General features: G+C 34.7%; 1 protein-coding gene across 6 annotated transcripts in view; it reads left to right on the top strand.

Annotated features, from left to right (window-relative positions):
* Positions 1–16,717, top strand: part of Pde1a (phosphodiesterase 1A) — a 362,766-nt gene that overhangs the window by 129,743 nt on the left and 216,306 nt on the right. The window contains exon 1 of one of the 6 annotated variants that reach the window (XM_070019661.1): positions 7,808–8,270. The exons of the other annotated variants lie outside the window; for them this stretch is intronic. Within the exon in view, the coding sequence (XP_069875762.1) occupies positions 8,218–8,270 (53 nt within the window). The 5' untranslated portion in view covers positions 7,808–8,217. Of the gene's footprint in view, positions 1–7,807; positions 8,271–16,717 lie in introns of those variants that run through there. 6 annotated transcript variants of the gene reach the window in all.

Genomic DNA, 16,717 nt, shown 5'->3' on the forward strand with positions numbered 1-16,717 from the left:
ACTTCTGGCTTTTGTGGTTAATTGGAGATAAGGGTCCCATGGACCTTTCTGCCTGGTCTGCCTTTGAACTTGAGTCCTTAGATCTCAGCCTCCAGAGTAGCTAGAATTACATGTTTGAGCCACCTGGCACCTGGCACACTTTTGACATTTTGACAAATTCACTTGATGCTTCTATTCAAAGCCATTATGAGTCATGAATATTTCTCTTACTGTTCAATTCTTAAAGCGTGGAAAGGTCAAAGGTTAGCATTTAGGAATTTTCCATTTATAGACATTCATTCAATTCATTTCTTGGTGCTAGTTCTGAAGTTATATTCATAACCATTACTGGAAACTTTAGACACACATAAAAATGTGAATTGAATTTAGAAACAGTTTAAAACCAAACAATATCTGGAGGAAAGGTGGCAATTCTGAGTACTGAAGCTAAGTTGGTCAGTGAGTAGTGAACTAAATCCCTGCTGCAGATGAACTAAATAAGGCTCAGTGCCTTTGAACATTCGCATACAAAGATACAGGAGCATATCTCAGGCTTGTTGAGGATTAAGGAAACTTCTGAATCATGGACCTTCAAACTGTGATGTGACATGGATTAACTTCCTAAATTACAAGTACTCTTATGGAGTTGTGGGAGCCCCTTTAACTCTTCAGCATAATGTGTGAAGACATAATGTGAAGACATTATGGGCTGATGCATACCCCAGGATTTATGGAACTCTGCTGGTCTTTCTTTTAGCCTGCTTGGTGATTATTTATCCTTCAACTCCCTCTCCTACAATCTTCTGTTAATCCTCTGGTTCAATTAAATTTTACACTGAAGACTTCTTTTTACAATGTTCCTTTAACTGCCCACAATGATATGTCATTTCCTTTTACAGTATATATATATATATATATATATATATATATATATATATATATATATATATATATATGTTGCTTGATTCCATACTGAACAGTGGGTGTTTGGCTATGAGACTCTGTTTTGCATGATTTTCTTTGTTGTTGTTGTTGATATTGTCACAGAATGCTGTACTATGCCAAGGAAGCCAAAGCTGGCAGAGCTGTGGAGGACTAAATGGAGCCCATCAAACTCTAAGTGACCTGCTTCTACACTTCACTGATGGATTTCTTTCTCTTTGTGGAGCAGGCTCCGAGGGCTGATAGTTACAGTTGAGGGGGTAGTCAGCCAGTTGGAGGGAGGTACAACTTTTTCTGGTTGCTAGAAGCAACAAATTGGATTTTCTTATGAGCTCATTTAAGAAAATAATAATTCTGATGTTTTGTTATTGAGTAAATGACAAAAAGTTTTAAGCCTAGCAAGAGAATCTAGGCTCAAGCTGTTTTCTCAAGTAGACAACATATTTGATGAAATTAAGAGCCATTTCTTAATTTCAAGATAATCAAATTTAACAATCAAGTATTATAATTTATAACTAAATGATCAATATTTATATGACTAAAATTTTATATTTGAATGATGCAATAATTGAATAATTCTTAATGATAATGTCAATTTTAGACTTCCCATTGGCTTTGATCTGAATTTTCCCTCTCTGGAAGTTTTTAGTTGGAAAAAAGAAACACAAGAGGTGATAGAAACACAAGAACTTCATCAATAGGATTAAGGCCTAAGTGTTTGTTAGTCAATATGAGGTCTCAACAAGAAGGTTCTTCACTGACCAGGACTGCCACAATGATCTTGGACTTCCCAGCTTCTGTAAATATGAGAATATAATTCTCTAATATTTGCAAACTACCCAGTCTCAGGCCTTCTGTTATAACAGCACAAAGTGAAGTAGATATCCTTGTACTTGCTCTCAGGCATGGAAACTTCTGATAAATACTTCAGGAAGGAACTTACATATACTAGAAAATGTTTAGATGCACTGTAATGGATCAGCAGGAGTGATTTTAGCTTCTTATAATCATGCATATGTGGAAAATTGTTCTTTCTATACAACTTGATTCGGTTTTGTTTTAATGGTAGACAGGAAAAGTTAGGTGTTCTGATCTTAGCCTCAGTTCATTTAGTAGAGTGAGTTTATTCATACATCAAGCGGATGGCTTGGTTAACAAATGATCACACACAATATAATACAATTTGTGATACTCGCACTGAGGAAAACTAAAATAGGCTACAGGTACATGCAATTCAGATGGGTGTGTATGGAAAATGACTTCTCTCAAGGGAGAACATTCAACTAAAAGCAAAGCAATGAGCAGGATGAATGACATTTCAGGCTGAGGCAGAAAGAATGCAGAGTTCTGTTTTATCCTAGGCTGATCTTGAACAACAATATCTCACCTTTACCTTCCAGGCAGCTGGAATTACCATGCTTGGCTCCCTGTACACTACATGCAACTATCTTGACATTTTATCATATAGTGAGTATATCAGAATTTCAGAGCAGGAAAGGATCTTGGAGGTCATCTGGTTTAACTTCAACTAGTGAAGAAACTGGCAACATATAGGTAGTTAGAGAGAAATTGCTTCTAGAACTGAGGTGAAAAATGTATGTTTTCTGCCAGGCACTGGTGGCTCATGCCTGTAATCCTAGCTAATTAGGAATTAGAGATCTAAGGATTGAGTTCAAAGCCATTCTTGGCAGGAGAGTTGGTGACACTCTTATCTAGAACTAATCAGGGAAGCAGGAAGTGGAACTATGGCTCAAGTGGTAGAGCATTGGACTTGAGTAACAAAGCACAGGGACTTGAGTCCAAACCCCTTGACTGGCATTCACACACAAAATGTATTTTCTGTGCTAGGTACAGTGATTCATATCCTTAATCTCAGCTGCTTGGAAGGATTGTGGTTCCCTGTCAAGCCAGGTAATAAGTTGGTGAGGTTTCACCTCAATCAACAATCTGGACATGGTAGCACACACACACCAGCTATGTTACCCATAAGTAGGAAAATCATGGTCTGTGGCCAGCCCTAGGCAAAAATTAGAGACTTGATGAATGAAGAGAGGAAGCGTGTGTCGGATGCCGTCATAAGATTCAATTCAGTCTACAAAATTAAGTAAATTGAAGGAAGGGGTGTAGTTAAGAGTGATGGGGGTGACATTGATCAAAATTAATTTCAGTCATATACTACTTTGTTGAATGGTAGCTCCTTTGTACAACTATTAAAGAAAATAACTAAAGAAAAAAATACGTTGAGTTTGTGTTCAAGTAGTGTTCAAGAACATTCCTTAGCAAGCACAAGACCTTGAGTTCAAATCTCAGTACCATATTCTTACCAGGTACCATCTTGCATATACATGAACATTAGTTCATTAGTCTAATGAACTAATGAACTCATTAGCCTAATTAAACTAATGAACTAATGTTCATTAGTCTACCTCAGATCTTGGTAGGAAATATTCATTGTTCACCAATGACTATTCAGTTTATTTAGTCCAACTTGATGGATTTCTTGGGATGACACTTAAGAGTATTGGGCATATATGGTCAATATTAAGATATTTAAGTAGAATGGAAGTTGGAGGAATATATACTTCTTAGTTAGTTTCTTTGGATCTTTCTTATAGAACGTTAAATAAACTCCCCCAGAATTCAAGCGACCTCAGACACAGAGTGCTTCTTATATGGCATGCTGCAAAGTGGGAGACAGAAAGTATGTATGAAAGTATGTATGAAAAAAATAATTAAAATAAATGAACAAAGTGGTAAATCTGGGAATGACCCAGAAAGGGTAAATCAGACTTCAGTTCTCTCAAAGGATGTAACTTGCACTGCTCTTCCAATGATGAAAGCTATGTTCTGCTCTGCTCTGCTGTGTTATTGCCAGTGCAACAGGAATAATTCATACTTTCCATTTATCTCATGATATAATTGGCAGAATGCTGTTGAACTTTACTGGTGTGATATTTATAGCCTGGACAAGTGAAAGTTATAGCAGTGGGCATTTAATGCATGTCTTACTTTTTAAAATTTTAGACACTTTTCTGTATATCACCTGTACATTTTATCTTTCATGAATGACAAAACGAAAACTAGGGAATGGCTGTTGTAGAATTCATGTGTAAGTGAGAATCTAATTACACACATGGCTAACTTTAATCTTGGTGGAATTTGTGGAGGGAAGAGTGAAAAAGCAGTTAAAAATTAATATTGTATTGACACATTGATATACGATATGATATTCAATTCTTTCTTAAATTTCTTTTTTCCTTCCTCAACTTCATTTAGAACTCTTAAATATGTAACTGTGATGTTGTATTTAGTTAAATTGTACCTAAACCAAAACAGCATACTGACTGACACTTGGCTAGACTTAGGAGATTAAAGTAATAACTTATAGATATAATCACTTCATATTGCTTACGTGGCATAATATCAAATGATCTTCCTATCACTGCTGCTTTGTCACTTTTACACAACAGAGCCAGAAAGCAAGCTTTAACAATGAAGAAAACAAGAAAAGAAACGCTAACCAGTTTCCATGACAACTAAGAGAAAACATGCTGCTGCTGTTAGTATTGGAAAAAGTTATGTGAATTGAACCACATATTTCATCACACAAGATGAGCCACTTAAGATGGCTATATTGATGTGTTCAATTGTGTCAACAAATTAACATATATTTGTTGAGCATCTGTTATGACTGACTTTAACAATGAGTGAGTAGGGTGCTTGTGAGAACGCATTTGCGTGTGTGTATGAATGTTTTAGACAAAGTTGAACTTTATTTATTTTACCATATCAGGAAAGATATAAACTTTTTCCAGTCCTTGCTACTAGGAAAATAAACTACTCATAATAAATTACATTTAGCTATTTATGGTCATGGATATTTATCCCATGAATCTTAGTCTTGCATGGTACTGTTGCATTAATGTAAAATATACTTTTGTAACTTAAACAACAATAGTGAGCCGTTTTCATCTTATTTAATATTAAAGTTCAATAAGTTTCTAAAAGATTTTTTTCCAACATCAAAGTAAATGATATTAAGTAAAGCCAGACATGGGTGACTCATGACTGTAATCCAGCTACTCAGGAGGCTGAGATCTGAGGATTAGGGTGCAAAGCCAGCCTGGACAGGAAAGTCTGTGAGACTCTTATCTCCAACTAACTACCAAAAAGCTAGAAATGGTACTAAGACTCAAAGTAGAGCACTGTCTGGAATACAACAATCTCATGTATATTGTCTAGACCCTAAGTTCAAGCCCTGGAACTGACAAAAGAAGAAAAGTAAATAAATGCATTAAAAATTATGTATTTTCTTTGTTAATATTTAAGGTGAATCTTCCCATTGTTCATTAGTTATAAAGATTGGGTTTAAATATAGTAATTAATTTAAATTCCAGTCTATCCTGTCTCTGTTAATTATGTATGATAAAAAATTAAAAATCTAGTATATGGAAAGAAGTTATGAGTTTCCTATGATTAAGTAAACAGATTTAAGTTCTTGAGTTGATAATTAGCGTGTGTGTGTGTGTGTGTGTGTGTGTGTGTGCGCGCGCGCGCGCGCGCGCGCGTGTGTGCGCGGTGGTCCTGAGCTCAGAGCCTGGGTCCTTTCCCTGAACTTTTGAGCTCAAGGCTAGGATTCTACCACTTAAGCCATGCCTCTACTACTGGTATTTTGGTGTTAGAGATAAAGGTTTCATAAACTTTCCTGCCAAGGCTGGCTTTGAACCCCAATCCTCAGATTTCATTCTCCTAAGCAGTTAGGTTTACAGGTATGAGCTAGCAGTGCTTGGTTGATAATTAGTTTTTGAATGTAAAGTTTTGTTGCAGGTTTATAATCATTTGAACTCTACCTTGGCTATGTGTTTCCTGACATTTATATTGAATTTCTACAATTATATTCATGAAAGAAGTCATCCCTTATTTTGAAATGAAAAATGGCCAAAATTAATTTGAAATATTGTTGGCTTTGTTTCTTAGGAGGAAAATATATGTTAATAGTAACATAGATAAACCATGACTACAGGTTTCTTGCAAATGCAAAACTCTTTCTAAAACTGTTCAAAATTGTTACATACAGACCTGACTGTGTAATGTAAAAAGCCAAAGCACATAGCTGTAAAAGTATCTATTGAATACATCTGTATGTAGGCTTGGATATATAGGTGGTATCCATATTTAATGGCTGTATTCAACTCATATGAATTTATGATGAGATGCTTATTTATAATGCTGGAAACAACTTAAATGTTCCTATGTAAGTATAGCTCTTATAAGTTTTCTTTTATGTATTTCTATATATATGTATATCTATCTATATCTATCTATCTATCTATATATCTATATATATATATAATTGTTAAAGTATCAGGCACCATGACAGCTATAATAATTTATTTGTATGAAGTAAACTAGTCATATTTGAAACAATATGGTGGTACTATTATAGCTTGAATGGAGCCATAGAATCCAGTGAATATTGTAACTTTACTTTATAAGCAAGGATACGGGGATTCAGAAGGTCAAGGACTCTTCCCATAGTGGCCTAGTGTATTCTGCATAGAAGTGGGAGAAGAAGCCATTTATTTTACAGTTAGTTCAAAGCTCTCCTGAACTGATTAATTACATTTCCTAATGTGGATTAGTAATTTATTTGTAATCTCCTCTCCTGTTGATGGTCCTGTTCCTCGGGAAGTATTTTCAAATGACTACAAGTCACTTCCTCCTCCCTGTTATTTGATCCTTGTTTTTACGGATCATTCAAATAAATTAATGTATATTACTCATTTCCCATTTTGTTATTTTTCTATTTAAAATATTTTAATCATGCTTTGAGATGGGTTATTTTATTAGATGTTAAATCTCTTGAGTAGAAATTTTATGACATTATTGAACAAGCAGGGACATTGTTTTTTTTTTTTTTTTTGGGTCCGGTTGTGGGGCCTGAACTCTGGGCCTGGGCGCTGTCCCTCAGCTCTTCAGCTCAAGGCTAGCGCTCTACCACTTGAGCCACAGTGCCACTTCCGGTTTTTTGCTTATGCGGTGCTGAGGAATCGAACCCAGGGCCTCATGCATGCAAGGCAAGCACTCTACCACTGGGCCACCTTCTGAGCCCCTGGGCCACCTTCCGAGCCCCGGGACATTGTTAATGGGTCAGGAAAGTTCCCAAAAAAAGGTATGAAATAGAGAAATGTTGATTTATATTATCTGGTTAACTAGTCCAGGAATTTCTGCAGTGCAGGTTTGAGTCTTCTAAATAAAACAATTTTAATGACATTTATTTTCAGCTGTTCAAAAATTCTTTTTGATGCTTGCTTTTTATTTTGCTTGTCTTTTTATTTATTTGGAAAATTTCAGATTCTGTCATATAAGGAAACCTTCAGGTCCCAGGCAGTCTGGAAGGATTATTTTTTAAGTGTGTGTATGTCTTTTCTTTTGGCAGTTGTTCTGCTTAGTTGGAAAGGTACATTTGGGTACAGACATCTGGGTACAATGTCACCAATAGAATTGAGCAACTTTTGTTTTGCTAACCTCTGTGGCTCTGGCTAGCTTCACATGGATTTCTATCAGTTGAAATGGCATCTTCAACCTTAGCCAAGTGTAGGTTATTAGGTTATGAGTGCCAAAAACAATGAGTTGTCTCCACACTTCATCCAGTGTGAATAAAAGCAAGATTGTAAAATAATTATCATCTCTTGAAGCTAAGCCAGCTGTGCAAGCCGAGCCCATCTTTCTTCGTTAATTTGTGTACAGTTCTTATTTTAACAGGACAAACTTTCAGAGGGTACTCACATGGGACTACAGGACCAGCTGTACAACTTTTATTTTGAAGAAGAAAAAAAAGTGAAGCCTCAGAACAGGCTGTTTTAAAGACAGGGAGGGACTTATCCTTTCCGAGTTTGTCCAGCATGTGGAAACAGTGCTCTCATGGCTGCAATAACTTAGGGAGCTCCTACCTGGGTGACACTTGGGGTAGGAAAGTTTCTGTTTGTTTTGCTCTGTTTGTGAGGGTCCTGTGCATTTCTCTGGCCTGTTTCAACGCGACTCTCGGTGTTTTTTGCACACCCTGCTCTGTGTGGGGGAGTGCCCCGACGTGCCTGTCATATGTGGCCTCTATGGGCACACTACTCAGCTGGCAGAGAACAGGGAAGTTTTCGCCCAGCACCCAAAAAGAGAAAGAGGAAACTACTCTTTTCCTTCTGGGCTCCTTTCAACACGAGAAATCAGGATAAGCTTCTCTATTCTTTCCCTGGATTTTCTGGAGAGGTTTCCAGGGAGAAGTGAAACTTTCACCTTTAAATGGATGAGCATGTCACAATCAGGAAGAAGCATCTCCAGAGACCCATCTTTAGGTAAGTAATGCTACATCCCAGGTGGCTCCAGGGCTGTGGGCAACAATAGTTTCTTCTTTCATCCTGGATTTACAGACCCTGGCACTAAACTACAACAGAACACTTAGAGTATGCTGGAAGTGTAACCTGGTTCATACTGAAGGAGTCATTTTGTTTTTATTCTGGAACTCTGTAACACCAGTTCTTATCAACTCCTCAAAATATATTTTCAAAACATCTTAACTATTCAAACACTTGAGTGACATAGCACTGGAAAAAGTTGGAAAGTGTTATGCAATGTCTGGCTGTTTCTGAGGGTCATGGCAGAGCCCTGTAAATAGGAAATGATATGCTTGGTTCTGTCAACTGATTACCCCCAAGGGCAGTGTATTAATGCTAAAAATTGCATCTTACTGAAGTAATGTGTCCTGATAACTTGAACATGGTAACTTCTGTGCTCACATGTGCACTGTGTGGCCTGTTTAGTAACATTAGAGCAGCAGTTAGGGAAGTAATAGGGTGAAAGGAACAATTGTAGACTCTAGTGGGATCGATGGCCAGCAAAATTGGATTGAGAACTGATTGAGCTAAGAATCTTCTGGGGAAAGGTCACTTTTCTTTTTTTCTTTTTTTGTTCAAGAGAGTAGCAATTTTTTCATTGCTTCCTTAATTCTGAATTCTTCCATTATTTATTCTGTACCTTAGGATTCAGAATTGGGAAGTAATGATTTTAAATTAGTTAGGAATGTGAACACAAATAATGTCTTCCTCTTAAAGCAGATGTGTTTAAAAAAAGAAGTTAATTAATTATATATATATATGTTTCATACTCCAAAATAATATTCTAAATATTTATATATATATGTATATGTAATTTAGGATAATGCTAGCAATGCTAGGTATTTCTGAGTGTCACATCACTAAATGTTAGTCAAGGGCTGTTATTGTTAATCTAGAATAAAATACAGAATAATAGAATTTTCTGGAATACCTGTCATTGCTACATAGAGAGTAAAAGTGAACCTTGAAGAACATATTTACATAAAATGTGATGACATTTATGTACTGAGTGTTACCATAATATTAATAGAAATAATATACACTTACAATGCTTATAACAATGCAAGTACAAATAAATCTCATATGATTTTGAACATAAATTGTTTTAAATGTATGATGAATGAATTTAGTATCATCAAATGACTTTTTAAGTATGTATTTTTATTTAAGTATATATTTGTAAATATTATGTAGTAATATCAGTAGTCAAAAATCCAAGTTAATCTCCAAAATGTATAATCATTGTATTTCCTCAAAAGTTCTTTTATTTTTGCTAGCCCAGGAATTTAAACTCAGTTTCTATCCCTCAGCTTCTGTTCTCAAGACTAGCACTCTACCACTTGAGCTACAGGTCCACATCTTGCTTTTTGTTGGTTTATCATAGAAGAATCTCATGATCTTTCCTTTTGAGGCTGGATTTCAACAGTGATCCTGAGTTAGAGCTCAGCCTCTATAATACTTAGGATTATAGGTTTGAGCCACCTGTGCCCTACTTCTCCCAATTCTGTTAAATTAATCTTTACTTTCTCCCAAGTATACTTGTAACTTTATAAAGGTATGACAGTGCTATCATACATATATACATGGGGTCCATGATGTACCATAGCGGAATGGGAAGGCAAGATTACATTGGATAAAGCCAGATTCACTTTGTCATCAATTTCTCAGTGGGGTAATTTAACAGTACGAGTGATTTATATTATATTTATATGTATATAGAAATATATATTATATTTATATATTTAATATAATTATATAAGTAATATAATTATAATGTATTCATTATAATACAAGTGATTTACATGCCAAATCTTCCCACTTCTGCTCTATCATATCATATGCTTAAGTACTATTGGGTGAATTGCAACCTTACCACTTTTTCATTTAAAAAATACAAACAAATGCTATGTGATATATATAATTCTTTGCCAGATAATTGGAATGGATAAATTCCAGTGATCACCTTTTGATCTTGGTGATGTGAAGAGAAAATGTAGCTACCAGAGAGAGTATACTTCGCCTTGGGAATTGTTTCTAGGAAGTGCAGGAATGGATCTCCAACTGTTAAAGTTGCATGTGGGAATTGCATTTATTAGTCAACTGGCATGTACATTATTGTGATTGTTTTGGACAAAGGTATAAATTGTTATTGAGAGAATCGGAGGTCAAGAGTACCTTAAGGGATTCAAATAATTAGAATTCCAAAGAGAATATTTTGGGCTGATTTTGAGTCAAAGGTGGCATCAGTTTCCTGGTAGTTACTGGTGTTTTGGGGCAACCTGGCCAAGGTTAAGCTTGTCTTTGACATGTTTTCCCATATCACAAGTCCCACTGTATTTATTTGTGTCATTCTCCTCCTTCCCTTTCATTATTCCTGGGTTTTCATGTGTTTTACATGGATACATCATTTTCAGGCTGACATTTCTGGTCAGAGACCTACTCGGGTTTTTTCTGCTTAGTATGTTTTTGAAGTATACCCCACTTCCTAAGGGCCTTGATCACTGGTTATCAACCCACCCACTTGATTCATAAGCATATCTTGTTCATATAGGTTAATAAGACATGTTGTAACTTTTACAAAATATGTAATAAAAATGTAATGATATTATTAGGTAGATATCAGCAACGACTAATTCAGACATCTAAGTGACCCAAAGAAAGGAAATCAAGATATTTTTATAAATTTAGCTTTTGAAATTGAATTACCCTCAGTTTTTCATCAGTATAATTTTCCTAAACTTAAGAAAGTAAAACCTATCCATCAATCATAAGATGTAAGCTGAGAGTTTTTAAGTAGATGATGCTTATTGAAACTTGAAATTCCATGGCTAGATAAAATACCACGACTTGGAGGAATCTGACATTATTTAAATCCTGTTCTGAGAATGTCTGGGCCTCTTTCAATAAAGGTTCCCAAATCAACCCACATAGTTAGGTCATCAAATCTATTTTTAAAAAGACTTCTTTAGACATTTAAGATATATGTTCATACTATGTCTGTGAGGCAAGGAAGAACGGCAAAGTTCTTTTAGTAGCCAAGACAAGATTTTAAAATAATCTTATTTCATGAATATCCTGGAGAATTTAAGGGTCATTGGGTTGTTCAGTATTTGCAAATGATAACTCCTGGGAACACTTTGTGGTTCTGTCTGCAAAGGCTCCTACAGCCCAGGTTTGTATAGAGAAATGATGATTCTCCTTTTACTTAAGGGATACACGTCAGGGTTTATAATTTTCTAAGAAGGAAATTCAATGTCAGAAAAACACATTAATATGTTTCCAGCAAACCACATTAATTTTTCTTTTCACCATTTATAAACTAGAGTAAGACTAACTCAAGCCAGAAACTGATGGCTCATCCCTGTAAGTTTATCTGTTTGAGAGACTGAGATCTGAAGATTGTAGTTCAAAGCCAACTTAGACAGGAAAATATGTAAGACTCTTAACTCTTAACTAGCAAGAAAAAAGATGTGGCTCATGTGGGAGAGCATCAGCTTTGAGTGAAAAGGCAAAGGAATAGTGTCTAGGCCCTGAGTACCAGAAAAAGGAAAACAACAACAGTTACAGTGATTCTTGAAATCAAAGATATAAACCAACACTTAATATTAGCGTTCTTTTATAGATATGTGACTTGAGGATTAAAAAATTTATTATTCTATATTACATGGGAACTTTGTCTTTAATACTTATAATCATTTGTTACTTGCATAAGTAGAATTATATATTTGTTACTTGCATAAGTAGAATTATATTTTAAAACTACATGATTTAACAGATTTAAATTCAGCACTTTTGTTTAGCATCAGTAAAATAATTGCAGATGTTATTTCCACATCATTGTATACTCCTAATTTTTAGTATATTTTTATATTTCCACATCATAAATAAAATATAGATCATAATAGCAAGAAAAACCTGTTTCTACTAAGTAAATTGCAGCTATAAAATATTCCTTATCTAAAATTTCATTACCATGAATTTTAAGTCTGAGTTTTGGCTACTTCTTCCTATGTTTCAGTTTTCTTGTTTGGTTTTATTGGAATTGATCCATAGACCACTTGAGCCACACCTCCATTCCTATTTTTTCAAGTTCTAGTAAATGTACATCTTTTTCCATATGCTGCTTTACATTCTTTCTACAAGCAGGCAGTGAAAGGAATGCATTTAAAAAAAGATGAAATTATTTTTCATGGGTTAATCTCTTTCAGTGTTCTCTGAAAGCAACAATCTTTTGAACTTCTTTCAGGGTCCCAAAGTGGTTTAGTTATTTTTGTGGTGATTTTTCCATTAAAAGTACCACTAAAAAAAAGTTATAAATAAAATCAAACTCTAGCTCTTCATCTACCCTAGACTTGAGAATTGGTCTGTTCAGTCGAGATCTGTGTCACCAAATGTGGGGCTGTTAGGCCTACAACCAATAAAATCATCTTGGGATCTTCATAGCATTGAGAACATGCTGTTTTTCGCTCTTTGTGTGTTTTCAAAAGTTTTATTTTTACAAGTGTCTGTTAGCAGTGGAATTCTGAGTGTGTTTTTGGCAGACATCTTCTCTTCACATGGAAACACAGAAAGCAGGAGAGTGGGATAAGAAAGCCTAGAAAAAGACACAATTTGTGCATATGGGCCTATTGCTGCATCTGAATGCTGATTTCATAATTTGAGATTTGGGATTTTGCTTTACAGAGAATGGCATGTTCTATATTTATTATAGATATTGTATATTTAGAATCATAAACACTTTGGAGTATAATCATTACTGTTTATCCCCATGTTTCTGCTCAGTGTATAAACATCAGTGTCAAAGTGAAGCCAGAGTTTGCAAACTCTATTTCAAATTTTCTCAGATTAGTAAGGTAGAACCCCTGCCCAGCATTACTAATGTACAGTTGTTTCCAAGACAAGGGGTCCAGATAACAAATACAACAGTGGTACTCATCAGATTCTATGTGGAAAATGAACTGCACATCTTTTGGGTGGGGGCAGGAGGGAAAAACTGGGAGAAAACAAGGGAAGGGGGAGACAGGGTTCAAAAAGAATTGTATTCATTACTCACTATCTGATTCATGTAACTGTAGCCCCTTTATATATCAACTCTATAATAACAATAAATAAAAATTAAAAAATACCAAAGTGGAAAAAATAAACAACATACAAATATTAAAAAAATAAATAAATAAAGAGAATTTATATAAAGGTTTCAAGAATCTTTCTTATAGTACTTTGGAACAATTAAGCAATCAGCAAAAAATACACTACTCAAGTCACTTCAGAATGTTAAAGAATTTGATACATTATTAGATTTTTGTTTCAAAGACATTTAAGTATGTGGAGATTTTTAAAATTTCAGTTTCTTTTAATATGTGCCTACCCCAGAAATGTGTATTTTAGGTAGAAATACAATTTAGTACAAAGTCATAAGACTGAAAGAAAGTAAACAAAAAATTAACAGCAATGTATGAGTTTTCCCTTACTTTTATATAGCTTAAGTTTCATCAAGGGAAAAAAGTTCTGTGTGACTCAGATCTGAAATATAATGTGATTCTACATTTTTTACACATTTTTGGCTATAAGATAAAAGTAGTTGAAAATTTATTTAAAGAAAGAAAGAAAAAGAAAAAAGAAGGAAGTAAAGAAAATGAATTTATTTGCAAGGATAATTTTGTTAAGTTTAAACTTTTAAAAATGGGAATGATTAATGAGTATGCAAATGATAATTAACAAAATGACACAATTCTATTTACTATTTCCCCTTGTTTCTAAAGTTAAAAATACTTTTAGAGATAAAGTAAGTTATTTAAATATATAAATTATTTTACTTAAATAATATAACTTTATATAACTTTATGTATACATACAAACACAATGAATATAATTTTATGAATCAATTAACAAATTAATTTATTTTAGTTAATTAAATAAGATAACTGAACTCAAAATACATTGAAAAGATCAAAGCAAACCTACAGGCAAATTCTAATGTGAAGCAGGTAATGTTTATCACAAAAGCAAGATCAGATAGATGTTAATAATATACCTGTTTTCCTGATAAGAATGTAAATAGCTCTAATTTTTAAGTGGCAATCAACTACCCTTTGTTATTTATTTTAATTTCAGTGGAAATTTACTTTCTCTGGTATTATAGGATCCAGTCAACATTTCTCTAGTGAACCTCTGGCCATCATTATCACCATCAGCTTTAGGGATTACTAATTATGCTAAGAACTACTTGACACTGAAAGGTTAGTATATTTGTAGGCAAGTTATATGCAGGCAATCTTAGAATAACTCCACAAGGAGTGTGAAATCTACATTTAATAATTCTGGGTATGAAGCTGGGACTAAGGAGCAGATTATAAGTTGGGAAATTGTATCTTACACAGAGCCACACACATCTTCATTTCTGAGCCAGATAGCTTGGTGATCCTTGTGTTTATCTTGGGCATTGGTATGATTTAGAAATGACTTTTCAAAGAGTTGGAATGTTTGAAATGAGGAAAATTACGATCATTCAAGCAAAATGTTCTATTGAATGGTTTTTATAACATCTGATAATTTTTATATTTGTGATGGCTTGTTACACATTATGTTAAGAGAAAAGTAAAGGAATAAAAGTGTCATTCTGATGGAAACTTGCTTAAAAGATGACCTGTGAGTCTGTAGAGATAGAATTACTTTTTTAAAAGCCTTCAGTTTTTATAAAGCCAATCTCTTCAGTTCTGTGCCTGGACACAGCAAAGTTTTGACAGTTTGTTCCCATGGGAAAGCTTTAGTTTATTTATGTATTTGATTACAGCTCTTGGCCATAAGCTCTAATTGGGGTAAATCCAATGTTTCCTGAATTGAGCTGCTGGAAATGGGTGAAGCAAGTCACAGAGCATTAGAAGGGACAGATGAGAACATCTGCAGAATTTTGATCTTTGTAGTATAGCCCCTATTCCATCGGAGTACTTCAAGATGGTGTCCAATTTTAGTGCTTTGGTGACTAGACTTTGGTGTCTTATGATGGTTAAGTATTACTTTTCTTTTTTTTTAAACAATTGTTTATAGACTTTGGAAGTTGTGTACTTTTACTATGGAAATCATGTTATCTTTGAATATACTAATATCTACTTCAACCATGTTACCAAAAAACAATAGGGCTGTGAATTTAGCACACAGAGAGGAAGTGGCCATTTTGTGATTTCTAATTGGAGAAGGAATAGAAATTCCTACTAGGTCAAGTCTCTTTAGATTATATTATGAAATCAAAATTTGAATGAAAGCAGAGACAGGTAACAACTCGTCACCATTTGTTTGTTAGAGATCTCTAATGCTTCTGTCATTCCAGGGGTGATGTCTCAGAAACAGTACTAAAGTAGAATATAGACTTTTACGAACTTCCTGCTCCACTATTTTGTCATTCAGTGTATCTACATTTAATTTAAAGTTTTTGGTTTGAATTCAGGGCCTTACTCTTACTAGAAAAGTCCTCTGCTACTTGAACCATGTCTCTGGCACTTTCTTGCTTTAGTTATTTTTCAGATAGGATATCATGTTTTCACAGTTGCCAGTCTCAGACCACATTCCTTACACTTATGTCTCCCATCATATCACTGGCATGTGCAACCACTACTAGCTTAACTTTTTGAGATGGGTGTCTCACTATCTTTTTTACTGGGCTAGCTTTGAACGTGATCCTGAAATCTCTGCTTCATGTCTGGAATTACTGGAATGAAGCATGAGCTATTGCTCTCAGCTGCATCCAAATGTTTTAAACTATGAGATCCCTTGGTATTCTATCTGTCTGTCTGCCTGTCTGCCTCTTTCTGTCTCTGTCTCTCTGTCTCTGTCTCTGTCTCTGTTTCTGTCTCTCTCTCTGTCTCTCTCTCTCTCTCTTTCTCTCTGTACTGGTTGGTTTTTTAGCTCAGAGATTTGAGCTTTCCAGGAAGGTGCTTTACTACTGAACCATGCTCCTTGCCCTTTTGCTTTTAGTTATTTCTTGAATAGGGTCTTGCATTAATGCTCAGGCCAACTCAGATTTTGAGTCCCTTATATACACTTACCATATTGTTAGGATGACAGGCATAAGCCACAATGCTTAGCTTTTTTTTTTTTTTTAAATTGAGACAGGGTCTCAAAATCTTGATTCTCCTGATGTTTGTTTCTAGAGCAACTGGGATTATAAGTATAAGCCACCATGGCCAGTTTAGGTTCATTTCTTTTGCTGTATCCATCCCTCTAGTATAATTGCTTAAAAAAAGGAGTAGGTTCTCCTAAAAAATAACCAAGATACCTGAGGTTAGAATCACTATTAAATTCATCATATATTTCTCATAACTTTTAGGAGAATGTGTTTCAAAAGTAAGAATTCAGCTGGGCACTGGTGGCTCACGCCTGTAATCCTAGCTACTTAGGAGGCTAAGATCTGA

Source organism: Dipodomys merriami, unplaced genomic scaffold (genome assembly GCF_024711535.1).
Source record: "Dipodomys merriami isolate MVZ:Mamm:240054 unplaced genomic scaffold, mDipMer1.0.p SCAF_1, whole genome shotgun sequence".
Lineage (NCBI taxonomy): Eukaryota > Metazoa > Chordata > Mammalia > Rodentia > Heteromyidae > Dipodomys > Dipodomys merriami.